Below are 18,862 nucleotides of genomic sequence, written 5' to 3'. Positions count from 1 at the left end.
TATACGCTTTGCTGATGCTCGCTCCACGTGTCTATGCCTTCTCTTGATCCGCCGGCGTGCTCTCCGTCGCCGGCGCTGCCTGTTCCTCCTCTGCGATTATACTCTCATTGGCGCCATCCTCGGACTGGTTTGTTGTGGTCCTGTCTCTCCTCCTCCTCCTGAGTCTGCGCTCCTCTTCTGCCGTCTGCCTTCTCGCCTTCCTCAGACTCTCCCTCCTCTCCGGGTCGTCGTCGTCCGCACCGTCGCCACCGCGCATGCCTTGCAGCAGCGCTGCCGCTCTGTCGGCGACATCATCCTCCCCTTCGCGGGGCGCGCCGTCGGGACTCTTGGGGTTACCCTCTTCCTCAATCGTCTCCCCCTTGCCTTGCTGGCCTGTCTCCGTTTCGGGCGTCTCGTTCGTTTCGGGAATATTCTGGCCCGAGGCCACACGAACCTGGTGGCGATCCTTGAGGCGTGCTCGCCGGCGGCGATCTCTTTGATCCCGTGCTTGTGGCGCAGCCGCCCGGAGCTTCTCGAGGAGCGAATCCATGGCGCCTGTATTTGACGATGTGGTGCCACCGCTCTCGTTGGATGCGTTGCTGGCTTTGAGTTGTGCACGCTTGCGTGCCATAGATGCCTCGTTCCGCTTTCGAAGCTCCTCGTACTGCACGTTCTTGTCCCTGGACTTGCGCCACTCTCCCAAGAACGATGCCAGCTTGGCAAAGAAGTCTCGGCGAGCATTCTCGTCTGTGGGATCCTCGCCATAGAATACCATGATATCCTTGTACGTCCGCACCATCTCGTCCAAGTAGAACTCCATTTGTTCAGCCTTCCTCCTGGCCTCCTTCATGCACCGCTGAACAATCTGGTTCACACGGTCCTGGGGGTGGAACTTCTTCGGATCGCTCAAGTTGCCCGAGTCCAGAGACATCTGGACGTTCTTGATGTTGGCAATGTACTTCTTCGCATCCGCCTGGAGTTGCTCGACATTGATCTTCTGGACGGTCATAACGGCACCAATGTCGTCGGCAAAGCTCTCCCACTCGGGGTACTGGTTGCGCACAATTCGCTCCACGAGATCCGCCAGGGTTGACTGGTTCTTGTCGTCCTTGACCATGCCCAGTCTTGCCAGGGAGCTCAGCTTGAAGCCACGGGCCTGCTTGTTGGCGTCGTTCATGTAGTTTCCGATATCCAAGATGAGACCAAGGACATTCATCAGTGCTACCGAGTCTCTTAACGACTCGGACACATGTACGATCTGGCGTATCCTCTCGTTGATCTCCTCGTACTCGGATTCGTAGCTCCTTGTCAGGGCCAATGCGCGCATTCTGCTCTTCCAGTAGTGGTGCAGCTCAAACGCAGTGTACAAGTAGATCTGATCCTGGCGTGTCAGCTCGGATGGATCCTGCTCACGAGTCTGGTCCTTGGCGTCGGGGCCTGTCCAGTCCTTGCTGTAGGGGGCCATCTGTTTCAAGGTATTATCGGCAATGGTGCAAAGATCCTCCTTTTGAAGGAAATCCATGACGACTGGATTATCAAGCACTTGAGTATCGCAATGGATGATCATCTGAACGACCTTATCAACAGGGTGCTGTGAAAACTTGGCAAGAGCGATTTCTGCGCACAGTTAGTGACTGTAACCCATTACGATCAGACTTGCGCTTACCGAAGGCCTTGCGCAGATCGGTAGAAATGATCTGCTTCTTGTCGTCCTTCTTGGAATTCCCTCCACCGATCCGCTTGATTTCTTTGGCCATGAAGAGCTTTTCGACCTCGTCGAGGATACCCTTGCGGCTGAGCTCGTTGTACTTCTCCTCTCTTTCTTCGGCAGAGGGCGTGTGTGCAGCCCAGTGGCTGGTCTCAGGAGCGTCCACCTTCTCCCAGTGAAGAGCCTTGAGCTTCTTCTTGGGCCTGGCCACGGGCAAGCCAACTGACGGCGAGGCAGCGTAGGCAGGCTTCTGCGACAAGTAATGTCCAGAGGCCATGGCGCCAGGCATTGGGGGAGGAGGCGGTGGAGGAGGCATGGCCCTCGCGTCGGCTGCGGCAGAGCTTCCCGGTAGGGGAGGCGGCGGAGGCGGGCCGCTGCCTGGCGCACCTGGAGGGAGAAGAATCCCAGGGGGAGGGGGAGGCGCGCCTGGGATCTGACCGGGCATCGGCGGGGGAGGTGGAGGAGGAGCACCCGGGATCTGGCCAGGCATAGGTGGCGGAGGAGGCGGCGGAGGAGGCGGCGGAGCGCCTGGTATCTGCCCAGGCATAGGGGGAGGCGGGGGTGGTGGTGGAGGCGGAGGTGGAGGTGGAGGAGCACCCGCGCTGGTGATCTCGATCTTGGGAGTATCGCTCTCAGCCGATGTGGCAGGCGAGGGTCCTGTTGTCGTCTCGTCAGGCTCGTCCGAGTCGCTGGCATCGTACTTCTTAATCTTAGAGCCCAGCTCATCGACCAGGTGTGCCTGTTGCGTGGGATCGATTCTTGCTTTGCTGTTGGGGTCCTCGTCATCTTCCTTGATGACGTCCTTGGCCGGGCTGATGGGTTTCCGTGGGATTCTGGTCTGTCGGTTGATACTGCCCAGAACACTGTTGGTGAGATCACGGGGCGGTGCACCACCGTCAGGTAGCAGCGACTCGGCCCCATCTTCTCCCTCCATCTCCTCTCGTAGGGCACGCAGGCGGTCCGAAGGTCCATCTGCATCTCCCCAAACTCTGCCCTCAAGCTTGTACTGGGTCTTTTGACGCTCGATCTGCATCTGGAGGCGTTCCATCAGCTGTTCGCGGTCGAGGATGCCTTGCATCTTGGTCGAATCCGCAGCGGCGGTGTTCTTGGCATTGCCCTTTGCAGCGTTAGAGGCAGCTACATCTTGGGCGTCCCGGAGCATGAGATACAGCTCTCGGGTCTCCAATTCGTTCCTTTGGGCTTCCTTAGCTCGGACGGTTTGAAGGTTTTCCAGCTCAGCCTTGAGTCCGTCAGCCTGCCTCCTTTGTGCTTCGATGAAGCGTGTCTGCTCATCCAGTTGTTTCTGAAGCTTAGCGACGAGGCCGTCAGCACCAAGTTCAACCCGGGCCTTCATCTCATCTCTCTCTGCCATGGCCGCCTCAGCAACTTGCCGCGACTCGAGCGCTTCATCTTGCGCCTGCCGTGCTTCAGAGTCCGTGTGTAGCTTGTCTAGCAGACTCTGAACGGTGAAGTTGAGGCTCTGTTTAAGGTCCATGTTAGGTAACCTCCGGTCCATAGCCACGTAGCTCAGCATAGCATCCACAAGTTGGAACATGCGCAAGCGTTCTTCACCATCCTGGGCGCGCATCAGCATTAGATGCTGCAGGGCAGAGACAAAGTAGTCGTTCGTCTTGCTGCCGTGGAGTCGCTGCTGGATAGCATCTGCAATCTGCACCGGGTCGGTCATGTCTTTGACCTCCCCCTCGACGCCATCCTTCATGCTGCTGTTTTCCCTCTCCAGCATGTCCTCGTAATCGATGGCCTCGTTGGTGCGGAACCTCTCAATCTGCTTATCCAGGAGGTCATACTGGAAAGCCTCCATCTTGCTCAGAATCCGCTTGATGCCGCATGCCGTGAACTGAGCACGAATATGAATCCGAAGCTCGAGATCTCGTTCTGGCGAGTCAACCAGCATGTTTACGAGGATGAGCGTCGTCAAGGCGTACTCCATGAGCAGATTCTCCATGCCGGTTCCACCAGTACGCAGTTCCTCGCTTGCGCCGACGAGACTGCCCATCTTGCCCCGGCCATCGACAGTCACCTCCACCAACCGCATCCAGGCATCGAAACGACCATTTTCCCCTGATTGGGTCTTGACCTCGTCCAAGGCCTGAATAACCTTGAGGTGACCCTCGCCATTCTCTCCCCAAGTGCAGAGAAAAGTGAGGATTTCGCTTGCCAGCTTTCGTGTTGACAGACGTGTCGAGATGAGCGCTGTTCCGAGCGCCACTAGCACCTTTGTATGCGTCAAGGCATCATCGGCGCCAAATTTGTTGTTCATCAGTGCCTTGAGACACTTGACAATATCGTACTCCTTGTCCTGGTTCTTGTCGACCTTGTTTGTGTCCGGGGCTGGGCCGTGGCCCGTCTTGCGATTAAGCTTGAGGAGCAGAGTGACTAAAGCGACCTGACCTTGACACTCGACGAATCTCTTGACCCAACCAATTTGCTGGGTTCTCAAGTTGACTTCCAAACTCCCCATTCCCTTAGTGTCCAGTCGGTCTTCCATCACGCGCCGGACATAGTATTCAGGCGTTCCCTCCTCATCAGAGTAGGTGGTGATATCCGGGGCGGCATACTGGTGCGGTCGTGCGGTCGTGCGTCGCTTCTGTTCTCCTTGCCACTCGGTAAGCCGGTCCTGGTGCAGAAGCGTCCACTTCTTCTGCGAAGGGTACGCCATCATCTGCCTCCTCGCCTGCTCGGGCAGGTTGTGCCACCCACGCTTCTGCATGAGCTGTAGAAACATCTCGTGGACCACATTCTCATCGTCCGGTTTCGGGAAGTAAAAGCCATCGGGGGCGGCGGCGGCTCCGGGTCCGGGGAACTTGGTCAGGCGGTTGGATTCTCGGTGCGAGTGATGCGAACCGTAGGAACTCTGTGAGGAGGCACTCGGAAGTGCTGCATGCGATGAGCGACCGGTTCCAACATCTCGATTGCCTTGATTACCTGAATATAAGCTGACGTTGTCGGCCGAAATGTACGAGTCGTAACGAGAGCCATGCGATCCGTTGGCCGAGCTGGCCATGCTGCCCCGAGGCTGGCTCCATTGCTGATATTGGGCTTGTCTACCGGCTGAGGCCATACTTATGTTGGAATGGCTGGTGCCGGGGCGCTGTGCGGAACTGTATGGATGCGCGTTCGAGGGGTCGACAGACGGGTACTGGTGATAATCGACATTGCCTCTGTTCAATTGGTGTGGCTGAAGATCTCTGCGCACAGGTGGCTGGTCCCCCTTGGGCAGGTATTCGACGGGAATGGGCGAGCGAGAGCCTGAGGTGAGGGCGTCGTAGGGGATCGAGGTGATGACGCCGGCTGTCTGGTTGAAGGTAGGATCGGGCGAGTGTGATCGGTCTATAGATAGGTTTGACGACTCCCGCTTGTGACGAGAAGACCGTGAGGTGGAGTCGTAGGGGTGCTGCTCCTGGGTATACCTGGGCTCGGCGGCGTGCTTGTCTTTGTCCTTGTACTTATTTCTGGAGAAGAGGGAGCGCCCTCCGGACGACTGCCTCGTCTTGTCGGCAGATGACATGGCAAGGCGTTAGTCGGTCGGTCGGTCGATCGAGAGGCGCGTCAGGAGGAGATTCGAACGGTCGGGATCGAAAGGTCAGGGCGACGGAGTGCAGCCTGAGGCCGCTCGCATTGTGATGAGCCAGTCGAGGCGGGAAGAGGGTCGCGTCGCTGAGACTGTGAGCACAGTCTGTAGGTGCTGCGGTAGAGGATGGCGCGTGTGTAGCTGTCGAGGCCTTCCAAACGCGAGCCCCGCTGGTGATCTGGGTATGGGGGTGACGGGCTTGGTGCGGCCGAGGTCGTATGTACGTATGGAGAAGAGAAGACTTGGGTGTCAGGGACAAGACAGCGGTAGATGCTGGGATGGTACCAATGCACAGACGGAGACCAGGCCAAATGGGAGGTAACCCCACGTGCCTAGCTGGGTAAGCGTCGCAAGCTCTCCCCAGGTTCTTCTTTCACCGCAGCAGCTTGGTGTTTGCTATGTCTCTCTTTTTTTCACCTTTTCCCCTTTCTTCGTCGGTCGCACATCAGCCGTGCATGCGCGCATGCGGCAGAAAAAAAAAGGCAGAACGATGGACGGGGGTTGAGAGCGGAGGGACGGGAAGCAGGGCGCAGAGACAGGACCCCTGATTAGACGATTAAATGGGGCCATGGAAGGTTCAGGAGGAGGCCACCTTCGCCATTTTCCTTGGTGGTGTGGTGGTGGTGCTGGTGGTGGTGCTGGTGGAGGGACGGACGGACCACCAATCTTCAGGTTCGGCATGCACGAAATGCAACGCAACCCCATCATTCTCTGCCTACTTAACGTGGCAGTACTGCCGTACGTATGGACATACTTTCAACCAGGCGGAGAAGGCGATTCTTTTGAGCGTCCACGAGATACACACCTTTAAGAAAGTTTGAGCGGATGGAAGTCTCTCAACTCCAGTGCTAAAGTGGGAGTGATGGGGCATGCACTCCGTACTAACTACAACCTGTAATTACGTGCCATATGCCGACCGCCTTGGGTACATCGTACTAGTAGTAGTACATAGTACATAGTATGTAGATAATTAGGGGCTCCCCATCGGGACCGAACTAGAGATATTCTAAACGAATTCGAAATTCTAGAACCCAGAATCGACAGCGTCGAGTGTCTCATTCAGGGCCCCTGTACGGATACTACTGTCACTGGAAGCTCCCGTCCCTGCACTACGCTGGGCGCTGAGAGTGGAACCCCTGACGCCACTCCACCTGTCCCCAGAGGCCCGGGCCAATTCCCATATGCGAGTTTGCGACCAGCAAGGGATCACCTCCATGCTCCATCTATCCATCAACGAGAGCGTCGTCAGCCTAAGCACCGCTAATACCGGCCCCAGTCAGCTCCAACCTAATCTCCAGTGTCAACTCTGTCTTCCCCTAGGAATGGACCGGTGACCACACGAAGGCCTATGAAGCCTGTTATTGCATTTCATCTATCCAAGCAACCCCAACCAACGGATACGGAGCCGTCGACACCATGGGCGACAGCAGCTCCTTTCTCAAGGTCCGTACCTCTCTATGACTTACCTACCCATCCTTATTACACTTGGCAGAACCACTACTAACCTCGACCAATCTCTCCAGACGCTCGTCGTCCCCGCCGTCATATCCCTCCTCTTCTTCCTCCTCCTCACATACATCCTCCTCCCCGCCTGGCGCCGGTACCGCGCCCGCTACGCCCAGTACCTGCCCATCGACTCGCTCGCCTCGCGCACCTGGTCGCTGCGCGAACGCGTGGCCACACGCATCGCCACCTTTGCCAACCGCCGCGAGGACCGCCATCTCGGCCCCGGGGCGCTCGGCATTGACCACCGGGACGAACAGATCGACGATGGGGAGGGCGAGGAGCTGGGCGACGTTGACGGGCATATGCGACGGGCCATAGAGAGCCACGTGCGTGCAATGGGCGCAAGGCCAGACAATACTCGAAGGCTGAGCAGGGAGTAAGTCTATGCATTCCTTTTAGAACAGTACGGGGATCGTGGCTAACCACCCGGCAATAATAGCCTTGAAGAAGGGTTTCGAGACGATAGCGATGATGAACCAGATCGATAAGAAATACTATACCCTTTGTTTGAGAGTTCAACTACTCTTCCGTGATTACCTTCTCCTAATGTTGGAAACCTAAGGAGCTTGTCTGATGCGGCAAACGGGGGGGACCTTACGTACGGCATACGCGGCTCAGATTAACATCTCCAGGCGTTGTGGCGGAGTGGTTATCGCGTAAGACTAGAAATCTTATTCCTTCGGGAGCGTCTGTTCGAATCAGGCCAACGTCGAGATCATCTTTTTTTTTTTGCCCTCTTTTTTTTGCTCCTTTCGTGGGAGGAATGGATCTCGCCGTCTCCACTAGAAACCGGTCCACAGTGCTCTTCGTTCTTCGCTTCCAAGCCGTCATGGAGTGGGCTGAGCGATGCTCGCTCGTGTTGCTGAGCTCTTCCATCACATATCAAGGCACACGCGGATATCATCGCTGACTTGCTATATTCAGAATTAATCGCTATGGTCTGAAAAAGCAGATACCTGCCCATTTCCGCCAAACCGCTCATGGTATACAACCAGCACGTATATCAAGTCGACTCTCTAGGGTCTGTCAGTGCTTCGATCCCCAGGTTCCTTCCATGGTTACTGTGAGCTAGATCACTCGGATGACCGTCTCTTCCGCTTTCTGGCCAGCCCCCCCGGAGAATTGCCTGACTTCTTCCTACATGGAATATTCGACGGAACTACAGGGCGTGCTCGGAAGACCTTGAGCGTTCTTGGATTGTTCACAGAACTGTGAACTCGGCCCATCTTCTCAGCAAATTCGACCATGGTCCTATCCGGCCTTCCTCTGCGTTGAATTCTCAAACGCGCCACGCGCCGGAACCCATTATTGAAGCCCCAAGAATATTGTCCCGGATTTTCCGCTGCCATGTACAGCTCTTTCTCCCGCCGTTTGAGAAACTTTGCCTAGAGCTTGTCAAGCTTTCTCAATCTGCGATAGATTTTCCCGGGCCGCGCCCGGCGCTCTATGGCAGGGCCGTCATGTTTTCCCCTCCACTTCTTTAAACTCCTGTGGATTCTCTGTGCCTTTTTCCCGGCACAAGATTCACACGGTCCGGGAACCCAGGGTGCTGTCTTCTCGGTGTGGGGAGTTTCGGGGGGTTCAGCCGTTGGGATAGCCAGGTGCTTGCAGTAGTCGTGTACGATCCAGGCGCAATCTTCCCTGGGACAGCGAGCTACGGGGCGGCGACGGATACTCTTGCGATAGCGATTTATACGGATTATTCCGAGGCCTTTACTGGCCCTGAAGAGGCAATCTTGGCCGAATGCGTGACCGCAAGGGTAGTACCCTTTGATCTGCGGTTTAACTGCTTTGTCACCGCACATACTTCTGTCGCAAAGAACACAATATCCGGTCTGCATATCATTATCTGCATGCGGCTCTTTGGGGGAGGGTTCAGCTTGGGCTTGCTGTAGCGTTGCTTCGGTATCATGTTCGGAGGAAGCGCTTTGCTCGTTTGCCTTTGTCACCTGCTCATCGGATGATAGCGAGACAGAGTCCAGTGTCCCATGAACCAACGATCTGAAAGAAATAGCCGAATCAGGAACCGATTTAGTGACGGATAGGCGGGCTTGCGGAAATGTGCGCCCAATGGTGTCTTGAGAGTTGAAGCTGTCGGTTGATCCATTCGAGCTCGCATTGGAGACCTTGAAGGCCAAATCGGGCAGCCGAGGTTTGCCTAGTCTTTTACGGCCAGGCATTCTGATGATATTATAGGGAGTATCGTAGGTTGAGCAAAGGATATCAGAGTGATGATAGCAAGTGTAGGAGATGGGAAATGGTGTGAACTAAGTGTTGACATCTAGCTCATAGTGCCTACTATTGGCATGTTCAACTTAGACTTTTCTTCCCATCAGTTCTTGCCGTCCAGATTACTCCTAGTCCTCTTGCCAAATTGGGGTGGACGATGACCTATACGCTGGTCCTACGTTGGGGGACTTGTCTAGTCTTTACGGGTACGTACGGTTTGAAGACGACCAAAGATTCGGTAAAGTAACTAGCATTCAATTCATATTGATGCTGGTGTTAAAGTACCCAAGCAATAGGAAATTAGTATACAAGAATAGACCTTAGACCTAATTACCACATTTGAGTTTTAGAACATACAACCGTGGTGCAAGATGGGCTATGTGACGACCGACCACAGGGTATCTACGAAGCATGTCTAGAATCCACCTAACCTCAGCTCAGTTCACCCTCACCTCACTCACTTCACCACCTGCCACACCCATATGGTGCGCCGCCATCACCCCCTTCAAGATGCGATTCCGCACCGAACTCAAGAATATTCGCACTTTTGCGAGTGAGCATGCCCGGCCTTCTGTCACTGTCCGCATCAGGAAAACTAGTTGCTGATGAACCTGTCCTAGAACTCACCGCGGCGCTCTCCTCTCTCGAGAAGATTGCTTGGGTGCGCCTAAGCGATGACACGGTGCGCTTCACTGTTATTCCCGACATGGGATCCCAAGTATGGGCCTCCCTCGCCATGGACTTCATCTTTGACAACTACCACATCCAATCCGCCGAAGACTCCAACACCATCAACCTCGAGCTGCCCCTCCAGCCCCTCCAGCGTGCCCTCAAGTCTGCCCTCAACAGCATGTCCGCTTCCCTCCGCCTGACGAAGAAGGACGGCCTCCCAGTTCTCTCCATGACCATCACCACCACAACATCTAGCACCTCCAACGCCGGTCCCGCTGCTGCCAGCAGTAGGGACCCCTTCGCCACCGCCGACGACGATGACATGCTCTTCCGCCCCGAGCACCTCGAGACCTCCCTGCGTAGAGAGCACGAGAAGATCATCACCCAAGACATCCCCGTCCGCGTCCTCCACCCCGAGACCGTCGAGACCATCATGCAGCCCAAGGTCCGCGAGCCAGACGTCCACATCCAGCTGCCCCCGCTCCTCCAGCTCAAGGCCATCTCCGACCGCTTCACCAAGCTCGCCACCGGCGGCGCTACCACCACCACCACCAGCGCCACCAAGGCTCCCAAGCTCGAGCTCAGCGCCAACATGCACGGCTCCCTGCGCCTGCGCATCCGCACCGAGACGACCGACATCTCTAGCGTCTGGTCGGGGCTCGAGAACCCGGAGCTGGACCCCGCGCAGCTCGACATGCCCGTCGAGGACCACCCCAGCACGCGCTTCCGCGAGGAGGGGCCCGACCGCTGGGCGACGGTCCGCGTCGACGGCAAGGACTGGAGTCGCGTGCTGAGCGTCGGCCGCCTGGAGGGACGCGTTATTGCCTGCTTCGCGGACGACCATGCCTTGATCCTCTACGTCTACGTGCCGCACTACGATGATGCATCGGCTGAGGATTCAGTTGTCACGGTAGGCAACACCCTGTTACAGCAGCGTGCCTAGTATCTCCGCTAACTTGGATCGCAGTACTATGTTCAGTCATACAGTGCTTAGTTGGGGAAACTTGTTTTGGCCATTATGGCTTGTTTTCGGGCTGGCGATCTTTTGTTCTCGGCGTTAGGATAGGCAGCAGCAGCCTTGTACAATGGGTTGTGGATGAAACAACGAGCTAATACGACTAAAAATGATAAATGTTGGCGTTCCGTGTTAACTAATTAATGCATATTAAAACTCATGATATAATATCTCGTTCGTGCTTTCGCCAAATGGCCTTCGCCACCATCGTCAACGTACATTTAAGACACCTCTCGTCTGGGGACTGAGAATACTGTCCCAAGAGGTTTACCTCCTCATGTATGTACTGCACACACGCGGCCTATAATACAGGTATCCCGCCACGCCCCAAAAACGCCGTTGAATGATTATGCACAGGTATGAGTATGCACTCCCGTGCGGGGGCGATCTCGTTTTTGTCTGGCTTTATTTGGCCATGACGTCGACATATCGTCCGCTCTTCCTCGGCTTCTTCTGGCCAGCCTTACGCGGAGCGGAAGTGCTGAGGAGGTCGTCGATGCTGCTTGCGTTGCTCATGCTCGTCCCGGGTCGGCTGGACGGCGCGCTGGGGGGACCATTGATGCTGTTGTTGGACACCGAGCGGGCCATGGTAGCTCCCTGTGGGACGCCCAGGCTCTCTTGCGATGGGAATTTGCCAAGCTGAGGGAACTGGGGCACTGGAGGTGCTGAACCAGGGGGCACGGAACGAGGGGGCGGTCCCTGGGAAACGGATCGCATCGGGGGAGGCGTGCCAGACAGAGGGGGAGGAGGAGTGCCAGAGACCGAACGAGGACCGGCCCTGGGCGGCGGAGGTGTTTCCTTCTTAGGCTCTACATTCTCAGCCCCCGGCTTCTTGTTGACCCAGCGCTTGAGCTCCGGGTCGTAGACGAAGCTGCTGGCCTCACCGAGGTTGGCCCTCACGGCCTTGGGTGTCTCACCCGGCTTGGGACTATCGGGTTTCTTGGAGAACCAGCTACCAAAGCCCCAACCCTTCTTGGACGCTTTTTCTTCGGCAGCACGTTTCGCTGTTCAGGTATTAGCGAGTGTCTTTCATTAGAGGTAATTGAGAGCTCTTACCATCCTCCTCAGCAGCCTTAAGGAACAACTCTTGGTTTTCTCGGTCCTTCTCTGCCTTGGACTTCTCCCGGGCACTGGGCATATCGTCATCATCATCATCCATAAAGCTCTTCTTCGGCTTTCGTGCGGCGTCGCCATCCTCACTGGATGGCTCAGGACCAGGCTCGTATGACGGAGGTTCGAACCCATATGGCTGGTACGAGGGAGCTTCATAGCCCCCAGGTTCCTGTCCATCATCATTGTGACTGTCTTGGGTCTCGGGAGCCGAATTGTTCATCTGGAAAGGTTCGTAGCTAAATGTGGGTGATGCATAACTCTGATTGAGAGAGTCTTGACCCTGAGAATTAGGCATTGCAGGCATGCTAGGGGACGGCTGCAGCCCGGGGGGTTGGTAGGACGACTGAGGAGCACTGTGACTAGCTTCTGGGGCCTGAAAGCTTGGGACGGGGGCGTAAGGACTGCTCTGCGTCGATCCTGCGGCGGCGCCGGGGTACGAAGACTCTGTGGACCCTCCGGGATACCCCGGATATCCATTCGAACCTGCATCCAGAGATGATCTGGTCGGTGTGTACTGGGATGTCGACTCGTAGGCGTTCGGCGAGGCAGAAAATTGAGTAGCCGGGGGGGCATACATCGAATGTCCCGCTGGAGCCGAAGGCGCAGTGCCAGGGGCATAGCCGGGAGCACCACCTCCATACATCTCAAAGTTGTTCGTGGATGGGGATCGACTGATTGTTGGAGTCGTGCCGACGTGATTGAAAGGGCTGCCATCTCCGTTCTTGGGACCGCTGGCACCATTACTACCATCGTCGTCTCCAGACACGAACTTGTTGAACTTATTCCACATGCTGTCGGATACCTTGTTCATACTTGGCTTGGAGATCCATGAGCCGGACTCGCCCTTGGGTGCTTGCTTCAGTCGAGTCATGAAGTCGTCAACTGCTGTTGCAAGTTGATTGTTGTAGTAATGTGACCTTTTAGTCTGCGAAGACATGGCTGTGGCAATAGCATCGCAGTACTGGAGGGCCTTGTCTCGGTAACCATACTCGGCCAATGTAGCCGCATGTTGGAGCTTGTAAAATGCCAAGTGAGGAGTGCCACCAGCAGCAGCAGCGCTGCCTCCAGCCAACGAGAGGCCGTACTCGTATACCTCGCTCAGCTCGAGAGCCTCGGGCTCCCTGTAAAAGTGCAAGCCCTGTTGCTTATGGTCTGAGCCCAGCAGGACAATGCTAGTGTTCGGGTCATCAAAACCGCCAAAACTCGAGACGCTCCTACTGAACATGAAGCAGATGTGGGCCGCTTCAGCCCGCCCATATCCTGCGAGCAGATTTCCAAGAGCATTCAAGCCGCGCACATCGTCAGGGCTACGGTTGGTGAGGACGAGTGTCAAAGTCTCCCGCCACTTGTCTAGGCCATCAAGTGCGCGTTTGGTAGGGCCGGTTGATGCATCCGTTGACATGAGTTGGAAACCAGCACGGGCGTGCGATGGAACAAGCTCGTCGACGCAGTCCTCGAAATTTCCGGACAAGATCTTGTAAAGTGCTGCCATAGGTTCGTTGCTGTGACCTGGATAGTTGACTTCCTTTCGAACAAATTCCTGTGCGACTTGTTTGTAAAGATCTGGAGACACGGTGTGAGCAACGAGCATGGCGTGGCCCCATAGGCGCTTATCAACGGCAGCCCAAACGGCCTTCTCACGCTCACCCTTCATTAGACTCAAACGGACGGACTCCATGGTCTGAGGATCCACGGCATCCGGCTGCATCTGGGTGTTGGAAATAGTTGACGAGGCCAATGGCAGGTCTTGAGGGAACATCGCCTCGTTCGTGGCAGCTGGGGAGTCTGGTGAGAGGATGTCTCTGACAGCCTTCTCAACCGCAGGTGTCCCTTCCAGCACACCGTCGTGCTCAACAAAGACGCGAAGAATTTTCCACAGCAGTAGGCGCTCGATGGCTCGTTTTGCCTCGAGGGATAGCTCAGAGTGAAACGACACATCTGGGAGGTCCTTCTCAAGAGTCTCGATGCCGGATGACAACCAAGCAAGGACTTCCTTCTTCTTCGACTTGCCCTTCAAGGGCCCAGGAAACTTGGCCAACCGTTCAGGCAGAGGGTCAATCTCCTTGATGCTCCTAATCTTGACCTCTCCTGGGGCGCGCGAGATCGTCGGGGTAGATGATGCCACAGTGTAGCGCGGAATGCTCTGCGGAAACGATGTGATGACTGCTCCCCCGACGCCCCATGCAAAGACTGGAACACCCTTCCACCTTTGAAGAGGATCTTGCTCCTGTCCGTCTGTTGGCGGAACCATATTCATCGTCAACGACTGTCCACGGGGCCGAGTTTGAGGGGCGTTGGACTGGTGGGCTGCCTTTGTCATTTCTGGTGATGCCGAGGAATGAGCGGAAGACGGCCGGCGACCGTGGCCGTATGTGGTAGGCTTATTTCCACGCGTAGCTCCGGGGGATTGTGTCTGCGCCCTAGGGGGCGGCACGAAACCGGGTTGGCTTGTTGGAGGGGCCTGAGGCATATAGCTGGAGCCGGCTCTCTTGGGCGGCGACAGGGTCGACTGTACAGCTTGGGCCGGGGGCGGAGGCGATTGAAGGGCTGCGGACGTATTGGGGCCGTATCTCGATTCGACAGAGGAGTGGCGGGTGCCGAGCGACACCCCAGCCTCTATCTGGTCGTCTTCTTCGTCGACCTCACGGGTAGGCGGCAGAGAAGGGACCCGGCCAAGCCTTGGCTCGTACGAGGAGCTACTTGACCGTCGTTCCGCCAGGGCTACATCGCCGTATGATTTTCCACTGCTCGTTTCAAACTGGGCTAAGGGGCTCGATGTCCGGGGCTGATGAGGTAGAATGGGGGGAGTCGTGGTGGATGTTCTCGACGGGCTATAGCTCGCCTGACGAGGGGCTGGAGGCACGGGGGAGTACCGATTGCCGGTGGGAGGCGGTAGCGATGTGCTCCCGTTTCCAGATGGCTGTCCAGGAGCGGGGGAATACCTTGTTGGGTTGTTTGGGGGAGGGGCTAAGGGGCTGGAGCCATTAGGCATTGCGCTGTATGGGTTGACTCTGTCGGGGGCTACTAGGCTCCCAACTTCAGACTGCGGCGGGCTGAGCTCTGCCTGGTTCGGCGGAGGAGCTGGCGCGTATGCCATCTGAGTGGTTGTCGAAGGTCCCAAAGGAGATGGCCCAAGTGGCGGCGGACCTTGTGGTGGGTGTTGAGCTGGGGATGGTGCCCGGTTGCTATGCCTTGAAGTAGGACGTGGTTTCGGTGCCATCGGGAGTTCTTCGAAGAAACTGCTCTTGCTTCGCAGGGTTGGAATCGATGGGTTTTGCGCCGCAGGGGGAGGCCCTTGGGATCCATGACTGGATGGCGGGCGCGAGTTCGAAGGAGGCGGTGCAGGTACTCCCGCGCTGGCGCTCCGGGCACTGGTAGGAACTGGGCCAGGTTGGGATGTTGGAGGAGGAGTGTAAAGTGACTGGGTGCTAGGTCGCTTGCGAGGTTTCGGCACGCTGCCTATGATATCGGATGGCAGATCAAAAGGCGAGGCGTATCCACCCTTGGACTTGTCTGCGAAGCTTTGCGTCTTGGGTTGCTCGGTACCTAGCACAGGCGGAGGCTGGCCATACTGCGGTGTCGGGGAAAAATTGTTCGTCGGAGCAGGAGGGTTATAGACTGAGCCGTAGGATAGTTGAGAAGGGAGCTGCTGGGTTGGTTGGTACACTGGGGTCATCGGTTGATAGGCGTTTGTGGGAGCGTAAGGGTTCGATGCAGAAGCCGGCCTCGATGTCGTTTGGGTGGATGGGGAAGCGGCTGCCGCGGGCTCCGGTGCAGGAGTAGCCTCATCAGCCTCGTCAAGGAAACCCTCATCGTCGCTTCCCAGGAAGGCGGTTGAGTCGATGTCCTTTCCCTCGTCGACGGAGTCGTCTAGGAGGAAATCGTCGTCATCATCGTCAGCAAACGCCGCCTGCCATAACTCTTGAGTCTTGGAGCGCTTATGGCCGCGACCGCGCGTTGAAGCCTGAGGCGTTCCGGCAGCTTCGGTCGCTGCCTGTGTTGGCCCATCGTTCTCCTTGAGTGTACCAAATGTACCTTGGCGGCTGAGTGATTCTGCGTCGAAAGATCCCAAGACCTGTGACGTGGACTTTCGTTCCAGAGGTGGGATGTTTGGCTCATTTGCCTGGGAGTCCTCGATCTGAGCGAAGAAGTCGTCCTGATTGGCGTCGTCGTCCGCAAAAGGATCGGGTTCGGCAGATTTCTGCTCGGAGCCTAGGAATCCACGACGCTCGTTATCGGAGTTGGGAATTAAAGGGACACCCTCTTCGTACCGCGCATCCGCGGCTTGGCTTTCGAATGCTTGTACATCCCCGCCCATGGACCGCGAGGGGGCATGTCTACCGCGGGTTGGCTGCGTCTCTTGCGCGTCGGGCTGAGTGGTTGAGCCCGCAGCCTGCGCAGCCTGCGCAGCCTGCTCAGTCTGCTCAGTCTGCCCAGTCTGCTCAGTCTGCCCAGTCTGCTCTGACTGGTCGTGAAGGTCCCATTCCTTTTCAGTTTCCTCCAACACGTCCCAAGCCTGGTTCGAAGGTAGCGGTTGATCATTATGATCGTCATTATTTGAAGCCATAGGCGGCACAACGGGAAACGAATTCGTCCGGTCTGAGGGTGGCATGAAACTAGAAGGATCCGTGCTGTTGCGGCCCGGGTTCCAGTCACCCTCGTCATCGTCGCCGAGACTAACTTCGTGAGAGACGGTTCGCGCAAAGGACATGGAGCTGGAGTGCTGTGACACTGGCTTTGATGGGGTTTCCTCGCTGGTTTGAGGCGGGGGCTGCGTGTCTACTTGCGCATTTCCCTCGGAGGCATCGGTGGTGTCCACGAGTTGCGTTGCCGACTGGTCTGAGGCAAGCCAAGCGCCACCTTCATCGGTTTCGTCTTTTGCGAACCAAGAGGGGTCTACGTCGCCATCGTCGGCAGTAAAGTCAAGGCTGTGGGGTTCGGGTTCGGGCTCTAACGGCGTGCCTTTGTGTAATGAATCGGGGGACGCATCGGGAGAGATGTTGCGCGTCGGCTCGGGAGAGGTTGCAGCGGTGGGCGTATGGTCGGGCATCAACGCTGGATGCCAGGACGAGTTGGGGGCCTCGGAGGCCATGATGTGTGTGATATCGAACGAGGACCAAAAGGACTAGGACGCCGAATCTAAACAACAAAACTGGTTGGCTGTTAGAGGCATTGTGAAGATAGGGGCGCTGGCTGCGACTAGGAGCGCGAACAGGGCGCGACGCGAGCGGGAATTGGAGATGCTCACTATTACAGAAAGAAAGTGTCAGCAGCGCCTCAAGCAGTCATGTTCATAGTCATAACCGGTGCGCAGAGGCAGAGTTGGGTATCAAATGAGATGCAGGCCGTGGCGTGAGGCGAGCAAGGTGGTAGGTAGGTAGCTTGAAGATACGTGGACCCAACAAGTGCCAGATGGCCTGTCCAAAATCAGGAGACGCGGTGCAGAGCCAGACTTGTAGGTACTAACCAGCAATAGTAATAATACTACTCCGTACCGACTAAAGTGCTGTCATCAGTGATCATCATAGCGCAAATCCCCCAAAATGGCCCGGAATGCCCCGGCGTTTATCCGACTAGGTTTCTAGATCTGCGGAGAGAGTTTGCGAAATGAGCTCCTACGCCCCTGGAGAAATCTCTGTCAAGTAATTAAACTTCTCTTATCTGCCACTCCTATCACCGAGTACTCGTAGGTATTATATCTCTACATGATGTTGCAGATTTGTTCTCTAGTTGCGATGTTAAAAGTTGTTTCTTCCTCCTTGAACAAGGCTAATCCTGATCATCAGGATTGAGGACCTCCGCACCTGCACACTATCACATGCTGCCCATAGCCGAGCTCTCCGCAGCCGGCTTCAGGATCGCGGAGCGTACGTAGAACGACTGCAGGGTTGATTTTCATGATGCCACGTACCTCATTTGAGGTTGAGTTTGTTGGGTGATGCATGGCAGCATGGCGCTCCAGCAGGTGATGCGTCCAGCTGCCTCCGTCGTCATCAACGATGCTACAAGGAGAACCCTGTTCCGGGACTGAACCGGGGCACATCGGCCGTGTGCTCCGTCTGTCCATCATGCTTTCGGTCAAAGTTACATAAGGTAGTTCATATCGAGCACTGATTTCCACGTGGTATTTGTGTCAAGTCCTTCTATTCGCAGCACCAGCTAGCATTGGCCCTGAAAGGACATGCTTGTGCCCGTTATCCATACCTACCGTACTTTCTCAATATGCAGCCTGGTACGAAGTACGTATACAAAGATGCGATTATGTGACGTCGCATGGAAGCAAGTCACCAGAGCAGGACACCTTACCTTATGTAAGGTAGGGGGATACGACGCAACCAGTGAACCACAGTTAGACCGCCGCAAAAGGCAAGAGGTAGGTAGGGCGATTAATCAGTTTGCCCGTTCTATGTGAGAAATGAGAGGACGCTTGTAAATGTTCGTGGTGTGATTGATCAACCGAGTCGGAATGAAAGACCACGGATGACCATGCTTTGATAAAAACCGCTCCTAACAGCTATCATCCGTTTCTGAAACTGAGATCTGTCCAGTAGGTATTCCATAGGATCGTTTTATATGCCGAACTCGAACTTGACCTTCCAGATTTGATCTTACTACGAATAGGTAAGGTGGGAAGTCTATTATCCATACAGGGTGACGCACCCGGCGAGGCTTTCAATCGAGGTGCCCTATTACGTGGCAACCTCAGTTTCGTGCAGGCAGCTCTATCTGTAGCTCCAACCCAGTGGACCCAGGCACCCCCAGGCACCTAACTAGTCCCCTGATTCCAGCGACGTATCCTGACGGTCCGGAGTGACGCCGCCCCGGGGCAACTGCAACTTCGAGAACACCAACCTTCCTTCGCTGTTGCTCACCGACGATAAAGACAATTTCCACGATACGTGCCGCATTTGCATCCCGCTTTGAAGCCTACAAAAGACCCATCTCCAGTTTAGCATCCTCAAGAAACATTATAGTCATCTCTACCGATCGCTGACCCTGCGACGGTCATGCGCACCGCTGAGACACGGTCCCTTCGCCACAAGTGACA

General features: G+C 56.1%; 4 protein-coding genes and 1 non-coding gene across 5 annotated transcripts; 3 read left to right on the top strand and 2 right to left on the bottom strand.

Annotated features, from left to right (window-relative positions):
- Positions 1-31: 31 nt before the first annotated feature.
- Positions 32-5,216, bottom strand: ACO1O0_008803 (formin homology family protein; the record flags this gene model as incomplete). Its single annotated transcript, XM_083198163.1, has 2 exons — positions 32-1,596; positions 1,646-5,216. 2 exons carry the CDS (start codon positions 5,214-5,216, stop codon positions 32-34), a joined length of 5,136 nt encoding a protein of 1,711 aa, XP_083045898.1.
- A 1,479-nt stretch (positions 5,217-6,695) lies between these two features.
- On the top strand, positions 6,696-7,165 carry ACO1O0_008802 (uncharacterized protein; the record flags this gene model as incomplete). The annotated part of the gene is made up of 2 exons (XM_083198162.1): positions 6,696-6,722; positions 6,803-7,165. The coding sequence occupies 2 exons, from the start codon at positions 6,696-6,698 to the stop codon at positions 7,163-7,165; spliced, it is 390 nt and encodes a 129-aa protein (XP_083045897.1).
- Positions 7,166-7,416: 251 nt separating this feature from the next.
- ACO1O0_008801 lies at positions 7,417-7,497 on the top strand. Its single transcript has one exon. It is a non-coding gene; the product is annotated as a tRNA-Ser (tRNA).
- Positions 7,498-9,524: 2,027 nt separating this feature from the next.
- Positions 9,525-10,629, top strand: hus1 (checkpoint protein Hus1/Mec3; the record flags this gene model as incomplete). Its single annotated transcript, XM_083198161.1, has 2 exons — positions 9,525-9,567; positions 9,635-10,629. The coding sequence occupies 2 exons, from the start codon at positions 9,525-9,527 to the stop codon at positions 10,627-10,629; spliced, it is 1,038 nt and encodes a 345-aa protein (XP_083045896.1).
- Positions 10,630-11,106: 477 nt separating this feature from the next.
- On the bottom strand, positions 11,107-16,906 carry SEC16 (Sec23-binding domain of Sec16-domain-containing protein; the record flags this gene model as incomplete). Its single annotated transcript, XM_083198160.1, has 3 exons — positions 11,107-11,705; positions 11,758-14,577; positions 14,962-16,906. 3 exons carry the CDS (start codon positions 16,904-16,906, stop codon positions 11,107-11,109), a joined length of 5,364 nt encoding a protein of 1,787 aa, XP_083045895.1.
- Between the last annotated feature and the right edge of the window lie 1,956 nt (positions 16,907-18,862).

This window comes from Amphichorda felina (assembly GCF_050947745.1).
Source record: "Amphichorda felina strain 45539 chromosome Unknown scaffold_9, whole genome shotgun sequence".
In the NCBI taxonomy this organism is placed as follows: domain Eukaryota; kingdom Fungi; phylum Ascomycota; class Sordariomycetes; order Hypocreales; family Bionectriaceae; genus Amphichorda; species Amphichorda felina.
The sequence above is the reverse complement of the archived record's forward strand: the minus strand, read 5'-3'. Positions and strand labels throughout refer to the sequence as shown.